Consider the following 17,766-nt stretch of genomic DNA (forward strand, 5'->3'; position numbering starts at 1 on the left):
AGGGTGAGTCTTCAAAATTTAAACCAATATGAGCCAATACATATAAGAATACAATATAATCATTTACTATCTTGATGTATAAAAAGAGTCCCAGAGTAAAAATCAAAACTTCTGGAACTAGATAAAAATTATAATCATCTAGTCCTCAAGAGGGGACGGTCTATGCCAGCTGCCCCACCCCAGCCCAGCCCAGCCCAACCCCCAGGGCTAACAGAGCTCTGACCTCCGTGGACTCTTCTTGCTCGTTTATGACGAGGAAGGCATCCTCTGCCGCCTGCCGCTTGACGTCCGCTATGGTTTGCTCCATTCGAGCTCTCTCTGTTGCAATCACTTCAAAGGCTTTCTGTTCTGCTTCAGCGACAGCCTTCTGTACTTCTGACATGGCCTGAATTTTCACCTTATTCACAGCTTCTTCTAGAAGAAAGTGACAGTAAAATCAACTGGCCGAGAAATCTTTTCCCTCCCACCCCACACCATTTCTAAGAGGGAGTAGAGCGGAAACAACATCACTGTTTACTAAAAATGCACAGGGAAGAGCACATGATACCCACACTTGCTTGTCCATCCAGGCGGGGATGGGCTGGGTATGTAGATGGAGGTGGGCATTGCGCTAGGGCTGCGGATACTCGGGTGACTAGACACGGTCACACTCTCATAAGTGCTTGTGATCAAGGATAAATGTGGTTCAGATGCATCGCATATTGTAGTGTAAGAGACTGAGTTCCAAGGAAAAGAATGGTCAGCTCTACAAGGGGCAAGGGAGGTTCAACAAAGTGTGTTTGGGTAGAAATGAGTTTCTGGAAAGTCTTGCACGCCACGCTAAGGAATTTGGCCTTTTTTTCCCTAAAGGAAATGTGAACTCCATTAAGGGGGTTCTATGTAAGGAGAAGAGATTGAAGACAAGGATGGCAACTGGGAGGCTGGGACAACGAAGAGACTCTGGATTTAGGCATGAGGAAGTGGCACTGAGGAAGGGATGAGGCAGGAGATGGCTAGCATCGAAGGGTCTGGACGTGGAGGTAAAGGGGAAGAATGGTAGAGTCATGCAATACGCAGAAAGCTGGTGTGGAGGCAAGTGAGAATGATGAGGTGCCTACGGGACATCCAAGTGTAAATGACCAGGAGGCAGCTAGTGAAACAAGGGCTAAAGACACAGATTTGAGCAGACTGCAAGGAGTCCTGGGTTTCTAGAACATGAACCCACCTGGTTCCTGATCACTTCCTCCCATCACCGCTGCCCTGCTTGGTTTCCATTGGGTGGACACCCCAAATAATACACTCCATGCACTTGAACTTCAGCAGAATGAGCATGTGAATGTGAATGTGAAGTCCCAATGTGAATAACCTCTCACATGACTCCGTAAGACCAAGCAACCGAGAAGCCTGAGGAAACGCCCTCACAGTCTGGCTCTTGCACATGGCCCAGGCTCAAAGAAGGTTTAAACAGAATGTTCTAGGCTGCCATGCTACAACTTTCTATCATTTTGCTCCAGCCTTAAGAAAAGAAAGTCTTCACCCCAAAGGCCAAGGACTCCATGTTTCCTTTACTCTGGTTGTCCACATAGGCCCACTGTGGCCCACCATAGCTACCCTTCATAAGCCTCTTATGTCAGGTGGGTGTCAAGTGTCTCTTATTGAGCCAACATAACGATGTTCTCAGGTAGATTTTACCCTCTCAGTTTATGGATAAATCAGTAAGAAGCACAGTTTGGCTAACTATCTTAATGGAGGTCATCTAAGGTCACAGACGACACTGTAGCAGAGGAAGGACTCAAATCTAGCCGGTTCAACACCGAAGTTGGGCTCTTAATTATGTTAACCAAAGTTACTTCCCAAGTAAATAAAGTCACTAGTGCTTTTTTTTTTTGAGACAGGGTCTCACTTTGTCGCTTGGGCTAATGCAATGACATCATCATATTTCACTGCAACCTCAAACTCCTGGGTTCAAGCGATCCTCCTGCCTTAGTGTCCCAAGTAGCTGGGACCATAGGCACATGCCACCACACCTGGCTAATTTTTTCTATTTTCGGTAGAGACAGGGTCTTGCTCTTGTTCAGGCTGGTCTCAAACTCCTGACCTGAAGCAACCCTCCCACCTTGGCCTCCCAGAGTGCCAGGATTACAGGCATGGGCCACCATGCCCAGCCCCAAATTGTTTTTAATGGTATAATACTATTTTGCTGTGGTATCCAACTGTAAATTAACATAATCATTCATGGATGTTTGGGCATTTTCCAGGTTGCCTTTCCCTTGCTCCCAGAATAGACTAAAAATAGTACCTTTACACATACTGTTGCTTCTTTAAAAATCTGCGTTTAAGTCTGGCCCATTTGAAAGCATAAAAGTGAGGAACAATTCCAAGAATCTGTAGGCACTCACTATTGGTAATACTTAATAATTTCTTATATAAACTTTTGATGAATTTATTTAGCATCATCAACAAGGTCTTCTAAAATGGTCAATTAACTGATTGTTAAACTGGGGGCTAATTTATCAGGGATGCTTAATCTTGTACTTTTCTGATTACTACTGAGGAAAAACATTTTGCAATATGTTTATTTGTAGTTTTCTTATTTTTTTTTTTAATATTTGTATTTCTCATAGCATCATTTGTTCATATTTTTTGTCTATTTGTTTAATATTGTCCTGATGCTCTTGAAAGAGTCCTTAGGAATACAGTTATTAAATTTTTTACAGAATTTTTATCTTAGGAATAAAACCAAAAATCATATTGGACTTTAAAAAAAAGTCACTGGGAAGGGAAGTCAAGAAGGTACAGCAGGCTAGTATTTGGATAAGGCTGACATGAATGACGTGAGGTTAGTTTCATCCCCTATCTTACCAGAACAGGTAGTCCCCACCCTCCTTTATTCTTATAGAAAAGGAGATCTACCAAGAACAGTCTGGACTGAGCTAGTCACAGTGAAGGTGAAAGGAAGAGCAGAGGGATTGCAAAGCTATGCCAAGAGCAGATTGGTAGCAGTGTGAACACAGTCTGTGTAGATGCTAGTGAGATCAGGCAAAATGAACTCAGCCACAGGCCCAGAATCAGAGCATGTCAATAGGTACTTAATGCCTCAGTGTGACCCAATAGAAGGGCATGAAAGGGACTAGAGGGAGCCATTCCAAACTCCTGACCTGCAAAATAACACAACAGGCAGTCCAGGAGACATGTGGGACAAGCCCGAGGGGGAGAGGCAGGAGCCTAGGGCTCCATGCCGAGTAAGTTATTAGACAACCAAAGGACCCAGTTAACCACCTCTCCCCTAAATTCGTGTTCCCTGCTCACACAAATTAGTGAGTATGTGCAACCAAAGAGCAGTCAAACACATACCCGTTTTTTTCCAAAACTCCACAGGTACGTATCCTGTACCTGGCCTACTACTGAATTCCCTCTGAGAATCTGCAGAAGAAAGAGAAACAGTATAGGGTCAGAAGTTGTCTACAATCAGCAGTTTTATTTTTATGAAACAAGTTTTCTCAAACTTCTCATTCACCAATTAGAAAGACTCAAACATGTATATTCATTTCTGGGCCGGGCATCATGGCTCATGCCTGTAATCCTAGCACCAAAGTGGGAGGCTGTGAAGATACCAGTGAGGTAGGAGGAGGATCACCTGAGCCCAGGAGTTCGAAGCTGCAGTGAGCTGTGGTCGTGCCACTGCACTCTAGCCTGAGCAACAGAGTAAGGCCCTGTCTCTAAAAATAAAAAATATTGAAAAAAAATTCTGATAGGGCTAAAATCAGATTAAAATAGTACACTTAATTTTTAGTTTTAAAACACAAACCTGCATCAAATATTAACAGTATTTCAAGGTAGTAAGATTAAAAGTGATCTTCACTTTCTTCTTATCTTTTTACTTTCTTTTTATCTAATTTTTTCCCCTAAAAACATGTACGTGTATTTAAGGTATTTTTTTTTTCTTTTTTGAGACAGAGTCTTGCTCTGTTGCTGGGGCTAGAGTACAGTGGTGTCATCATAACTCACTACAACCTCAAACTCCTGGCTGGGCTCAAGGGGTCCTCCTGCCTTAGCTTCCTGAGTAGCTGGGACTACAGGCACACACCACGACGCCCGGTTAATTTTTCTATTTTTAGTAGAGACGGGGTCTCGCTCTTGCTCAGGCTGGTCTTGAACTCCCGAGCTCAAGCAGTCCTCCCACCTTGGCCTCCTAGAGTGCCAGGATTATAGGAGTGAGCCACCGTGCTCGGCTAATATAAATTTCATTTTCTTAAAGAAATCTCCAACAAGCTTCTGAGCTATTGCAGTGTGAACTGGGTGCTTTCTAGGCTTGCTCTACCACTGCTGCTTGGGGTGCTCCCTCACGTCCTAGGATTACCTTATTCTTCCTTTCTTATGTTGCATCTCAGTCCGTATCTCCTACCTTCTGGTTTACTTCCATGTATTGAGGCATATCCTCTGTAGACATCATGAGAAAGGGTAAGTGGGAAGTACATTTTTCAAAAAATTGTGGTTCATTAATCTAATACTTAATTGTTTTGGTTAAGTACAGAATCCTAAATTAAAATAACTTTCCTTCAGAATTGTCTTCTAACTTTCAATGATGATAACTTGATTAAGTCTGTTTCTTTCACTGTTCTGTCTACTTGGTAGAGTGGTTCAACCTGGAACTGTCTTTCAGTTCTTGGCAATTTTTTAGAATTTATTCCAGTAACTATTTCATCTTCTCTGATTGTTTTATTCACTCTTTTTGAAACTCATGATTTAGATAGACATATGACTTGGGTAGATTTTCTTTTTCTTATCTTTTTCTTTCCAGGGATATTAACTCTATTTTTGGAAGTTTTCTTTTCCTTGAAGAGCTCCTGTTAACTTCCATTTATTGTTATTTTTATTTCTTAAACAGACAAGGTCTCGCTCTGTCACGCGAGCTGGAGTGCAGTAGCGTGGTAATAGCTCGCCGTAACCTCAAACTCCTGGGCCCAAGCCTCCCAAGTAGCTGCTACGGGCAGGCACCACCATGCCCTGTTAATTTTTTTTTTTTTTGTAGTTGAGAGAGGGTCTCATTTGTTGCCCAGGCTGGTCTCAAACTCCCAGCCTTAAGCGATCTTCCCATCTCCAAGCCTCCTAAAGTGTTGGGATTACATGCATGAGCCACTGTGCCCCATTTCTTTTTCTTTATTTTGGTCTCCACCTGTAATATTAAAGGCTTACCTCTAAAATTTGGTCACCCTTAACCGCTAACACATACTACTAAAAAGCTCCCTGGAAGCCCCACGACAGTGAACGGGGCCCATCGCTGTGGGCTTAACTAGAGGCAGTTTTCCCAAACTTTGCTGCTTATTGGACTCATTAAACATATATTTAGACTCTTGCATCCCAGAATCATAACCTCCATGGAAGGGCCTGGAATGTTTATTTGTAGTAAACACCCAGGTTGACTCTTATTCTGAGAATAAACTGATAGCTTGAGAAAGTTTCTTTCCATTTAAAAAAAATTTTTAATTATAAAATATAGTTCATAAAAATATTAATAACAATTTAATGAAAAAGTATGAATTAAATGCCCATAAACCCCAGTTCAAGAAAGAACACTACAGCAACCCCCAACTCGCAAGCGGTAAGCAGTGGTAAGCCAGAGCAATGTTCAGTTTGGAGCCAGACTGGCAAGCCTGTCCTGAGAATAGCTGAAAAAGATGACTAGAGTACACTACCTCTGCAATCACTACCCACACCCCCAGAGGAAACCATTCTCCTGACTCTGTGATAAGCATTTTCTCATTTTTCCTTATGGTTTTCACACTTATTTATGCATCCTGAAATAAAGAACCTGAATATATTCCTTATTGTCCAAAAAAATCTGTTCCTGAAAGTACTGTGAATCACAAATGTTCGGAGAGGGGAAACCTGTACTGCATTATTTTAAATAGGAAAAGTAATAATGCCATCCAAAGACTCTAATAAATTTCTCTCTAAAATTACCAAAACATTTAAATATTAAATACTTAAATAACAATCCCCCTGGGGTTTCTGTATAATGCAAGACTTTAAAAACATTAATTACTTAATTATTTAAAAGTCACTGGTGGGAATTTGCTTGTTTGTTATTCCCAAGAATACTGCTCAATATAGAACAACAGTACTCAAAAGTGCTGTTACTGGTCCATGAAAAGAAACTATCAGAATGCAAAACAACCATGTCTCTTAAGAATACTGTTTAGTTTGGCTGACTCTTTTCATAGGAAGACTTTCTTGGTGAAGTGAACAGTGTCCAATATATCCTGGTATAAGCTCCTCATAGCATCACAGACCAGTAACAGTTTTTGGAATAGCTTTGGTTCACATTTTGAATAGTATACTTGTTTAGGATATGAATTATACTTTTGTTCTATACTAAAACAGACATGTACTATATAAAAAAGAACATGAGATAAATGTACATAATAACATGTATAAATAATGATACTAAAAGATACTGTTTAAATCAGACAGGTTGACAGTGCCCTCAGAACCCTGACAGAAGGAAATAAAGGGGGTTCATAAAGAGCTAAACCTAGAGTGACAGTACAATTTATCATCCAAATTGTTCTCATTTGAGAGTAAGGGAGGTTGTAGTAGTAATTATGACAAGATACAGGCCTAAACTGGGACTGTCCCAGGCAGATCAGAACATATGGTCATCCCAGCTAAGCCCTCAAGCAAAGGTGAGAAAGATGAGTAATGGTAATGCACAGCAATGTTTAAATGACATCTAGACCTGCAATCCTGGCTGAAAAACAGCTGGCTTGTGATTTATAGCTCACTCTGTACTCTATGCCTTCTCACCTGCACACATGCAGACTCATCAACAGAAGGTATGTTGTTTGGATGGTGAACTTTAGGTAGGTTTCTGCAAGTTGTTACAAGGAATATTTGTAAGGGTTCAGATGGTGAGGGAGACCAGAGGATTAGCATCGTCTGTTTTTCAAGGTTTTGTGAAAGGAATCATACTAGAAGTATTCTTTGATGTCTTGCTGTGCTAGATATGCAACATAATGGTGCTAATCTCTGGCTGACTCAAGAGCTATTGCTATGGGTGGGGTGGCAGAGTGGGATCCCTTAGCTACCAACGTCTGGACATACTACAGTAATTCTGACTTTGCCTCAATTTTTTTTTTTTTGTAGTCTCTTTGAAACTAACAGCTATCTTTTATGTGGAACATGCTAGGTCTGTCATAAGAAGAGATTTGTTCTCCCTGGTGAACATTTGGGAACTTAGAGTGGGTGGTTGGGGAAAGAGTCAGATCACAGATGGCCTGTCAATCAGCTGAGCCTTTGATAGGGCACCTCTTCAGTTGTTGGGTGAATGTGATGGAACATTTTTGGGGGAATAACTGTGGCTTCCTGGATGTACTCTGAATCGAGAGAAGAGCTGCTCTTGTCTCTGCTGCTTTAGGCTGGGAAAAGGCAAGATGGTACAACTCAGTTTGGCACAGTAAAAGCTTTTGTTGCGGCCACCCAGCCGTGGTTGATAAGTGGTACTTTCCCGGATGGAGGTGGGGAAAAGAGGAAGGAAGGTGAGCTGAACACTTTCAAGGCTGCTGTGAGGAATCGAAGTGATGACACTACAGTGTCTCCTAGGACATTTAGCCAGGCTGAATTTAACAACCACTCTTTGATTATCACCCAGCACATAAATACGCAGAGAGAGTTAAAGAAAGAACAAATTCACATATTTTCCCATTCTCTGCGAGGGAGAATTAACATTTCTTGAACATGCCCAGTACTGAGTGCCTCACATATTTTCTCATTTACTTTCCATAATCACACGAGTCTCCCTAACTCCACAATCTAGCACCATCTTCCTTTAAAGTAAAATAGAAAAAGCCTTCCTTACCATATTAGGTGGAGTCCTAAGGCTGATGTTTATTCTAGGTTCCCTTCAGACTCTCCCCTTACCATTGCTGAGAGAATCTGCAGTCCCAGGGCTGTGCTGCCTGGAGACCAACTCGGTCCCTGTTTTCCTCATCTCTGTGTTTTCATTATATCGTCTCTTCCAGTAGTTGAGCTCTTCACGATCAGATTCCTGACAGCGCCGCAGAACTGCCATGGAGCGCCGTGTTTTCTCTACCATTTCCATAATGCAATTCAGGGCCTGAGCCAGACAGGACGTCAGGCAGAGATGAGATGAGGAAATTCAAACAACGAACATTGAAAATCAAGGACAGGTAAACACAATATAAAAAATTAAGGTTCAAGTATTTTACATTTAAAAGCCTTTATTATAGCTTCTTTTGAAATACACACACAGTTATCAATTTTTTTTTCTTTCTTTCTTTTTTTGTTTTGGTCCTTATAATCCAGCAGATAATTAATTCATTTTTTTATTTAAAATAAGGCTTTTTGGATTCTTTGAGGTTGAAGCAGCCATATATAGTCTCATAACATGGTCCATCAAAGACTGGTTAACTTACAGTAACTCTCTGTCTAAATACACTAAGTCATCTGATAAAGCTAGAGATTTTTATAAGAATTCAACGAGAGAAGTAAGAACCAGGGACAACTGTCACTCAAGAAGGAAAAGCTATTGCATGTAAATTTCAAGCAGGCACTAACATCCTTTCTTCCTTTTTTAGAGAGAAGGGAAACTCTCTCTTCCAATGGGGGAGAGAACTCAGGCTTACATTCTGTACCAGTGCACTAATTCTCACTTGTATTTGGAGGAAAACATGTATTTAACATGTCCTATGTACCAGGCACTGTGATAAGCACCTTATATATTATTATAGCCCTCCTGTGATTTCAAATAATGCAGCATTAAAAGACATAAAAATTAAGGCTAAAAGAGTAACTTGCCTAGCTCACAAAGATAGGAAGTAGCAAAGCTGGGACTTGAACTCACAAACCTGTGAGGTTTTTTGTTTTGTTTTGATTTTTATTTTTTAGAGACAAGGCCTTGCTATGTTGCCCAGTCTGGCTCCTGTGCTCAAGTGATCCTCCTGCCTCAGGCCTTCTGAATAGCTGAACGTCAGGCACATGCCATTGTACCCAGCTATGCTTTTAACCATTATGCTACATGGCTTTACTTGGTTTGTGAACTGAAGTGATCATCCTGCCACAAAGATTTGGGAGTGACTCTCTAGCTCTGTAGCTGAGGGAGTAGCAGATAAACCAGCTTTTATTAAAAGCAAAGGATATTATGTCTGGTTATACTCACTTCAAGCACACATGCTCCATTAATTATTGATAGCATTAAGAACCAAAAGCAATAGGTGGGAAAATTATACACTGTAAGGTTCTTACATGGTCAAGATGTTTCCATTCATCAGCCCATTCCCTTTCTGTCAAACGGTGGTCTACCAAATCATCTTGATAGCTTCCATTTAGATCTATTAGAGATTAGAGATTAAATATGAAGATAGTGGGAAGAATACAGTAGTACCAAATTCTACAAAGTAAATACACACGCATTTGTAAGAACCTTGAACACGCTACTAAGACAATGATTCATAATCAGGTGTGGGACTGACAAAATGACATATACCCAACAAAATATCATTATTCAGATTATGTAAAGAACGCTAATAAATCAATTATGAAAGACAAATAGCCCAAAATAAAAAAAGGCAAAAGAAACAAACAGATATCTCATAGATAAGAAACTATATATGATCCATTAACATCTAAAAAGATACTCAAACTGATAAGTAGTCAGGCAATGCAATAAAAACTTCAATGAGATGGCATTTTACATTTAACACATTAGAAGAAATTAAAACATCAGATAATACTAAGTGTTATCAAGGATGTGGTGCAATATAAATACTTAACCACCAAAAATAGAGTGTATACTGGTACAACTACTTGGAAACAGCCTTAGTATTACCAATAGTATTTTTGGGGGCATGGTTTTGATATATACTGAAATATCCAGGAATGCAATGACTATATGAATCAAGAGTATACCGAATCAAGAGTTGTCAACTGTTTTGAAAAACTAGTGTCACCTATGGTAACACTGCTGATATAGTCTTTGAATCATTAAAACAACACCCCTGTTATCAGTCTGAATTTACAGGTATTGTATTCATAGTGATTCTGTATCAGGGCAAGAACCTGCTTATTTCATTATATCTTCTAATGTAGTCATGCCTGAGCACTAACACATTTTATTATAAGATACTTTCTTAAATATTCAGTTAGGATAGAGTATTGGTCCTAAAATTATGGATCTAAGATAGGTTATAGTACATCTAAATTTCATTGTAGGAGAGTAAAGGCCGTGGTATAATATATTTGTTTAAAGGACGTGGTGATGAATGGCTTGGTAACAGCTGAGTACCACCGTACTAGGGCATGTGTTTTCAAACAGGACTGGTGAAAATTAAGGAATCTGTAATGAGCCTGGAAAACAAATGGTTGAACCTAAAAGAACCATCAAGGTAGATGATTGGTTGAAGAATGCTTCAAGATGGAAAAAAAAATTTTTTTTTCTAAAATTGTAGAAATACAAGTAAAATGTGGCAAAAAATGCAATTATAAGAACCAGGTGTGGTGGCATGTGCCTATAGTCCCAGCTACTAAGGAGGCTGAGACAGGAGGATTGCTTGAGCCAAGGAGTTCAAGTCCAGCCTTGGGCAACTTAGTGAAACCCCATCTCTAATCAATCAATCAATCAAGTCGACAATTTTAAAAAGGCAGTTATAGCTAGTTGTTAGCATATTTCTTTTGCAAATCAAACTGGCAAAAAATAGGTATGAATATAAAAGAAAACAATAAAAAGTCTAGTGTTTTAACAGATGAAAAGAGAGGCATTGAAGGAACAGGGATTGGACACAAATATAAGCATAACGTACTGCCAGTGCACCGAAGCCTGGGGCATCAGACAACTGAGATCTGAATCTTGTCTCACCACCTACTCGCTATCTGTAAAGAGGGGTAACAATTGCCTGGAACTTCTGTGAGGACTAAATGAGACAATGTAAGTACAACACAATCTGAGTGGTAGCTAAGACTGAGTAATGATGCTGAGAACACCATAGCTGCCACAGACTTCACCATTCAGCCACCACTGCATGAAGCCAGGGGCCCTACTGTGGTCCAAGCCTCTGAACAATGCTAGTGAGCTGAAGTCAGAAGAAGAGAGGGGCAAATGTTTTACAATTTCTTACTCTACAAGGTACCCCACAAACTGAAATGTAGGAGAAACCCTGGAAGCTGGTATGTCTTTGGTTCTCTGCCCTGACAGATACTTAGCAGTTAAACTCCAAAAAAACCTTCTGCAGTGAACTTGTATGAGTACATGACAAAAAGCTCTGTCCAAAATTGATCTCGGGTGAGATTTGTTAGGATTTTTTGTATGTTTGTTTCTTCCTAAATTTAATGGTCTCTGAGGGGCCATGTGCGAAGCATTCCAAATGTAACAACCCAGCCCAGGTGGTGGTGTTATCTCCATTTGAGGAATTATATTCTGAGGCTCAGAGACCCTAAGCAACTTGCATGAGATCACACAGCTAGTTAGGACACAGAGCCAAGATTTAAATTTAGATATGCCTCAACTCCTGACCTAAATGTCCGTGCATATACTTTCACCTCTAAGACTACATTATTTTGCATCTTTCTTGCTTTAATTTTAAAAACTTTTATTCTTAAATAAATTCAGACTTATAGAAATTGCAAGAATAGTACAAAGAAAACTCACAAACCCTTCACAGGGCTTTCCCAAATGTTATTATTTTATCTCATTTGCTTTTTCATTCTCTATTTTTTTCTGAACGATTTGAGAATAAGTGATAACTCTTAATTCTTTTTTTTTTTTTTGAGACAGAGTCTCACTGTGTTGCCTGGGCTAGAGTGAGTGCCGTGGCGTCATCCTAGCTCACAGCAACCTCAAACTCCTGGGCTCAAGCGATCCTCCTGCCTCAGCCTCACGAGTAGCTGGGACTACAGGCATGCGCCACCATGCCCGGCTAATTTTTTCTATATATTTTTAGTTTTTCCAATTAATTTCTTTCTATTTTTAGTAGAGACGGGGTCTCGCTCTTGCTCAGGCTAGTCTCGAACTCCTGAGCTCAAACAATCCGCCCGCCTCGGCCTCCCAGAGAGCTAGGATTACAGGCGTGAGACACCGCGCCTGGCCCCTCTTTATTCTTTATGCCAGTTTATCCCTAGAATTTGTTCAGTTTTAATCTCCACTTATCATTGCATTAATCTTGCTATTTTTCTCAAGTTGATTTTACTTTATCCAAAGTTCCCTCTTGATAGCAATCCTACTTCTATCATATGATGATATCAACAAAGTATAAAGTGAGATCAATATTAAATGAAGTCAACTATAACTCTAATATTCTTTTTTATATATAATATTGTTTTATCTAATCAGTGGGAAAAAGCAATGATGATATTATTTGACTTTATCACTGAGTAGGAAAGAAATCCAAGAACTCTGTCTGAATTCAAATCATTATCATGCTGCTTACGTCACTTACTAAGATTGTGGTGCCTATCACGAACTTCTCGATGTTCTAGCACCTTGTTGGGTTCCCGATACAGGTGTGAAGTTGCAATATCTTCTAAGGTGTAATGCTGAAGAGGTGGAGGAGTAGGATGGAACTGGCCCCCAGGATTCATGAGGGGTACAGTGAGAGCAGGACTATGCCGGGGAGCAGGGCTAATGGTACACACTCTCTTGGCAGGAGGCTCAGGAGCAATTGTATCTCTTTCAAAACTATTCTCTTCTCTCCTGTAGAGGAACCAGAAGTGCACATGTGAGCTTGTCAACAAGTGTTCATGCAAACATTTCCTGTACACCTACATTGTGTTACATATTATGTTACGCACTATCATAAATAGGATGACTGTATGGAAAGGCATGACATGAAGCGTGAAGGGAATTGTCTTCAAGGGCCAGGCACATCATGTAAATTGTTGATTTATTCCAGCATGAAAAGAAGGGTCAAATCCATCCAAAACTACACAGAAATATCTAACCCTCATGAAGCAAAGGAGAGACTAAGGAGATGACATTTTCCCATGTAATAGGAATATTAAGAATTACGGGTTCAAGTATATTTTGGAATGTTTTAAGATCAAATTTGTTACCATGGAGGTGAGTTATCAGAAAGACACAATTCTCTACATGGGAGAAAAAAGGCTCACATAACTAATCCACTTATGACTTGGTAAGCTTTTCAGTCATTCAGCTTCAAAACTGTAACAAGTTTTCTACTGTTGTTAAAATATTGTTTCTAGGCCTGCCCAGTGGCTCATGCCTGTAATCCTAGCACTTTGGAAGGCCGAGGCAGGAGAGTTGTTTGAGGCCAGAAGTTTGACCGGCCTGAGCAACATAGTGGGACCTTGTCTCTACAAAAAAATTTTTTTAAAAATTAGGGCTGGGCATCGTGGCTCATGCCTATAATCCTAGGACTCTGGGAGGCCAAGGCAGGAGGACTGCTTGAGGTCAGGAGTTCAAGACCAGCTGAGCAAGAGTCTCTACTAAAAACAGAAAAAATTAGCCAGGCATGGTAGAGCATACCTGTAGTCCCACCTACTCAGGAGGCTAAGGCAGGAGAATCACTTGAGCCCAGGAATTTGAGACTGCAGTGAGCTATGATGACACCACTGTACTCTACCTCGGGCAACAGAGCGAGACTCTGTCTATAAAAAAAAAAAAAAAAGTTTCCATGATAACCCATAGAATATTTTGGTAGCCACTCATACTGAATTTTAAAGAATAAATTCATAGAATTATAATCTCAGTAAAGGTGACTCATTGGTAAGTATTAGTAATTAATTGTTATATTTGTTCAACAGTTTACAAATTAGAAAAAATGCCTCCGACATAAAAATAATAAAAATTCTCCTTAAAAAAAGGAAAAAAATGCCTTTGGCAGATTATATTTCTTAGGCTTTTGGAACAGTGGACCCATAGAATGCTCTAGAGCAGAGTTTCTCACCAGGGGTGTGTAGAGTCACCCGGAGTGTTTTTGAAAAATACTCATGTCTGGGAGCTACTCCTAGATTTTAGACTTTTATGACTGCTTGTTGTTGGGATAATGTGAAAATAACCTTCGAAAGTCTGAGACATTACCTGTCTACAACCATAGCAATAAAATTCTTTCTTTCACAAGCAAAGGGAAAGGTCGGAGTTGTTCCAGAAAGGCAAGGACAATAAACCTCTTCTCTGCTCACCTCTCTGGACTGGGCCTCTTCCCGTTTCCATGTACCTCCATGAGCAGTTCGGAAGAGTCAGCAGGTGATGCGATGCTTGTGTTGAGCAGAAGGTGTTCGTGCTGAGCCAGGTACTGGGATGGGGTCTGCTTGGCTGCCCGAGCACAGTGTAGCAGTTCTCGCTGCAGCAGGGGCAGGTTAGCCTTGAAAAGAAGAGGCAGTTTTCCTAGTGTTGGGCCCTACACAACAGGGCTCAGCACCTTAAAAGGCTTTCACAAAATAGATGATAAAAAAGACAAAAGCCCTTCTCTCCTTGTCAGTATGATTTTCACATGCTGCTTCTATGAGTACAGTGGCATCGATTATACTGTATTCGAATTACTGGTTGACTTGTCTTTTTCCCCAACCAGATGTAAATCCTCTTAAGGAAGAAACTGTGCCATATTTACCTTTACGGCCCAGTACCAAGCCAAAGTTCAATAAAGGTTTTGTTGAACATGATTATTTAAAAACATACATTTTTGAAGACTTTGGACAGTTAGAGAATCATTACTGCCTACATACGAAAAGGAGGAATTCACCTTTTCTTCTATCATTACAAGCCCTGGTTTCTCTCTTCTGAATTCCAACCCATCTCTATGGCACTATTCAACCACCCTTCATGTTCTCTCTGAGAGCTGCCACAGAATTCTGGAAACTATGATTATTCTGCAACACAGGGTTTTGAAAAGGAGTACTGTGGGTAATGCAATATATAAAAGGATAATTAATTATGTACTGACATTTTTCCTTCTCTCATACTTAAAAAACCTATAATGGGGAATCATATTTAAAACCCTATACATCTTTTTTTTTTTTTATTTGAGAGAGGTTCTTGCTTTGTTGCCCCAGCTAGAGAGCAGTGGCATCAACATAGCTCACTGCAGCCCCAAACTTCTAGGCTCAAGTGATCCTCCTGCCTCATCCTCCTGAGTAGCTGGGACTACAGGCGCACGCCTCCATGCCAGGCCATAAAACTCTATACATCTTTTAAACTTCAGAATTCTAATTCCTTCATATATACACTTTACTTTCCCCATATTTGTTTTATCAGAAAAATGTAAAATAAGAATTACATTTTTCTCACCAAATTTAAAAACAATTCAGGCTAAGACCATTAATAGAAACCTTTATCCCAAGGGACACACAAGCAAGTGAACGGAGAATTTTAATCCACGTAAATAGTCATCCTTCACTGAGGGTTAATTTAGCAGGCACCATAATTAGGGACGGTTTTAAAGCAGAAATAAATTGACAAAACCCCAAATGCTAACCAACAAGCTGCCATAACAACCTACCTCATGCTGTTTTCCAAAATAACATAGCTAAGAACAGGAAATTTGATGATATAAAACACTTTTTAAGTCTGTTCTATAACTTCAATATTATTTCAACTGTAAAAACTTAATTGAAAAAAATACCATGACAGATCTTTACATTTGTGACATGTGTCCTTTGATGAATAAAAAAGATGCTAATTATTTCCTATTAACACAAATCTTTCATGATTTGGGAGTCTTGGGGAAATAATTGTCTACTGGCTCTAACATGAAGAAAGGAGACCAAGATAGAACTAGCATAGCTGTTTCAGGGCTGAAAAAGGAGCCACAGACTGCTTGGAGCAGCTGAGGCTTCAATGCTATTAGAAAAAAGCCACAATACAGGCTACGCACCTTAGACCTATGCATTTTCCTATATGTCTGATGTGTGCCAATTTAAAAGTTTTTAAATTTTAAAAACTGGTATCTGGGCCGGGCGCGGTGGCTCACGCCTGTAATCATAGCACTCTGGGAGGCCGAGGCGGGAGGATGGCTTGAGGTCAGGAATTCGAGACCAGCCTGAGCAAGAGTGAGACCCCGTCTCAACTAAATATAGAAAGAAATTAGCCAAACAACTAAAAATAGAAAAAAGTAGCTGGGCATGGTGGCGCATGCCTGTAGTCCCAGCTGCTTGGGAGGCTGAGGCAGAAGGATTAGTTGAGCACAGGAGTTTGAGGTTGCTGTAAGCTAGGCTGATGCCATGCCACGGCACTCTAGCCCGGGCAACAGAGTGAGACTCTGTCTCAAAAAAAAAAAAAAAAAAACCCGGGTATCTGCACTTTAGTAAGATAATAGTATCTTTCTGATGCTATTATATTTGCTTAGGAAATGAAAGTAAGGTAAAAGAAAGTGAAAGGAGCATATTTATTTGGCCAGACAGTAAATATTTTAGGCTTTGTGACTTAAAGTAAAATAAATAATATTATACAGGTACTCATAAAAAAGAGAGAAAATAAATTTCCATAAATATTATATTGATAACATTAATACAGTAACAACTGAGTATAGTTGTGGTTTTTTTGGTAATATTAATCTACCACTAATGAAAAGAATGGAATTCTTTGTTCAGGGTGGGAAGAGGAGATAAATAACATTTAGTTTAAGTGAGGTTCAAGGTAGTATTCCCTGTCACCAAATTGACTGCAAATGTCCCTCTGTAAAAACCATTTTTAGCCATGGTACAAAAAATCATGTGGTGGGTTGGATTTGGGTCATAGTTTGCCCAACCTGGTCTCCAACACACTAGTATCTGACTCAATGCCATTGAGCTATTTTATTTATTATTTTTTAAAAAAATTTTCCTGTCTGCTAAATGATGTGGGATGTGACTTATAGATAACTGATAGCAACGTAAAATAACAGTTATGTATGGATCCATAAATTATGCCCAGTAGAGGTTCAACTGACTTCTTTGCCCGGTGTAGAAAATGCTAGTTTCGCTTGTGTTCAGTTATATCAGTAATTCTGATCTATAATATGTCTGTTCTTTAGATTCTCCTTTGCCCTTGTTGTAACATCCTATTGATTCTCTCAATAACCGTGAGTTGAATCAAATCTTTGACAGTGTTCATTTTTTTATCTGTATGAGTCATAATGTTACCCATTTTTGAAAATTATTGTTTTACAGGAGAAAGAGTAACTTTACACTGGGAAAGTGGGCAGATACTGCCTTTACCAAGAGATCAAATAGTTTCAGTGACGGGACTAATTAAAATCTTTTCCTCCTGATAGCATGCATGAAGTGATACCACTTACCTGCTATTCCTGCTTAAAATGCATTACCTGATTCTAATCATGACAAAGCATCAGAAAAAACCCAAATCAAGGTACATTCTATAAAGTAACTATCCTATACTCTTCAAAAATGTCAAGACCACGAAAAGATGAGAAATTGTTTCAGATTAGAGTAGACTAAAGAGACACGACAACTAAATGCAACAGGTGATCTTGAATTAGATCCAGGACCACCCTTCGCCCCCCAAGTTTTTCTTTTGCTGTAAAAAGACATTAGTGGCACACTTGGTGAAACATGAATAAGGTCTATAGGTAAGATAATAGTGTTGTATGAATGTTAAGTTCCTGATTTGATAAATGTATTAACATGCTTAGATGTATAATATCTGCAGTTTGTTCTCAAATATTTCTGAGGAAAAAAATAGAATGATATGTGGCAAAATATTAACACTTGGAGAATGTGAGTTCAGCGTATACAGGAATTTTATTGTACCATTTTGTGGCTTATTGTGAGCATGAAATTATTTTAAAATAAAAAGCTTTTTGGGCTGGGCGCGGTGGCTCA

The 17,766-nt window shown here is 39.6% G+C and overlaps 1 protein-coding gene across 2 annotated transcripts in view; it reads right to left on the reverse strand.

Moving 5' to 3' along the window:
* Positions 1-17,766, reverse strand: part of CBFA2T2 (core-binding factor, runt domain, alpha subunit 2; translocated to, 2) — a 41,524-nt gene that overhangs the window by 6,255 nt on the left and 17,503 nt on the right. For both annotated transcript variants that reach the window (XM_012665754.1, XM_012665755.1), the window contains 6 exons: positions 14,131-14,312; positions 12,429-12,682; positions 9,244-9,329; positions 7,900-8,095; positions 3,334-3,402; positions 224-414 (listed from right to left, as the gene is read on the reverse strand). In XM_012665754.1, coding sequence (XP_012521208.1) covers positions 224-414; positions 3,334-3,402; positions 7,900-8,095; positions 9,244-9,329; positions 12,429-12,682; positions 14,131-14,312 — 978 coding nt within the window. The remainder of the gene's footprint in view (positions 1-223; positions 415-3,333; positions 3,403-7,899; positions 8,096-9,243; positions 9,330-12,428; positions 12,683-14,130; positions 14,313-17,766) is intronic.

This window comes from Propithecus coquereli, unplaced genomic scaffold (genome assembly GCF_000956105.1).
Source record: "Propithecus coquereli isolate 6110/MARCELLA unplaced genomic scaffold, Pcoq_1.0 Scaffold122, whole genome shotgun sequence".
NCBI classification, from domain to species: domain Eukaryota; kingdom Metazoa; phylum Chordata; class Mammalia; order Primates; family Indriidae; genus Propithecus; species Propithecus coquereli.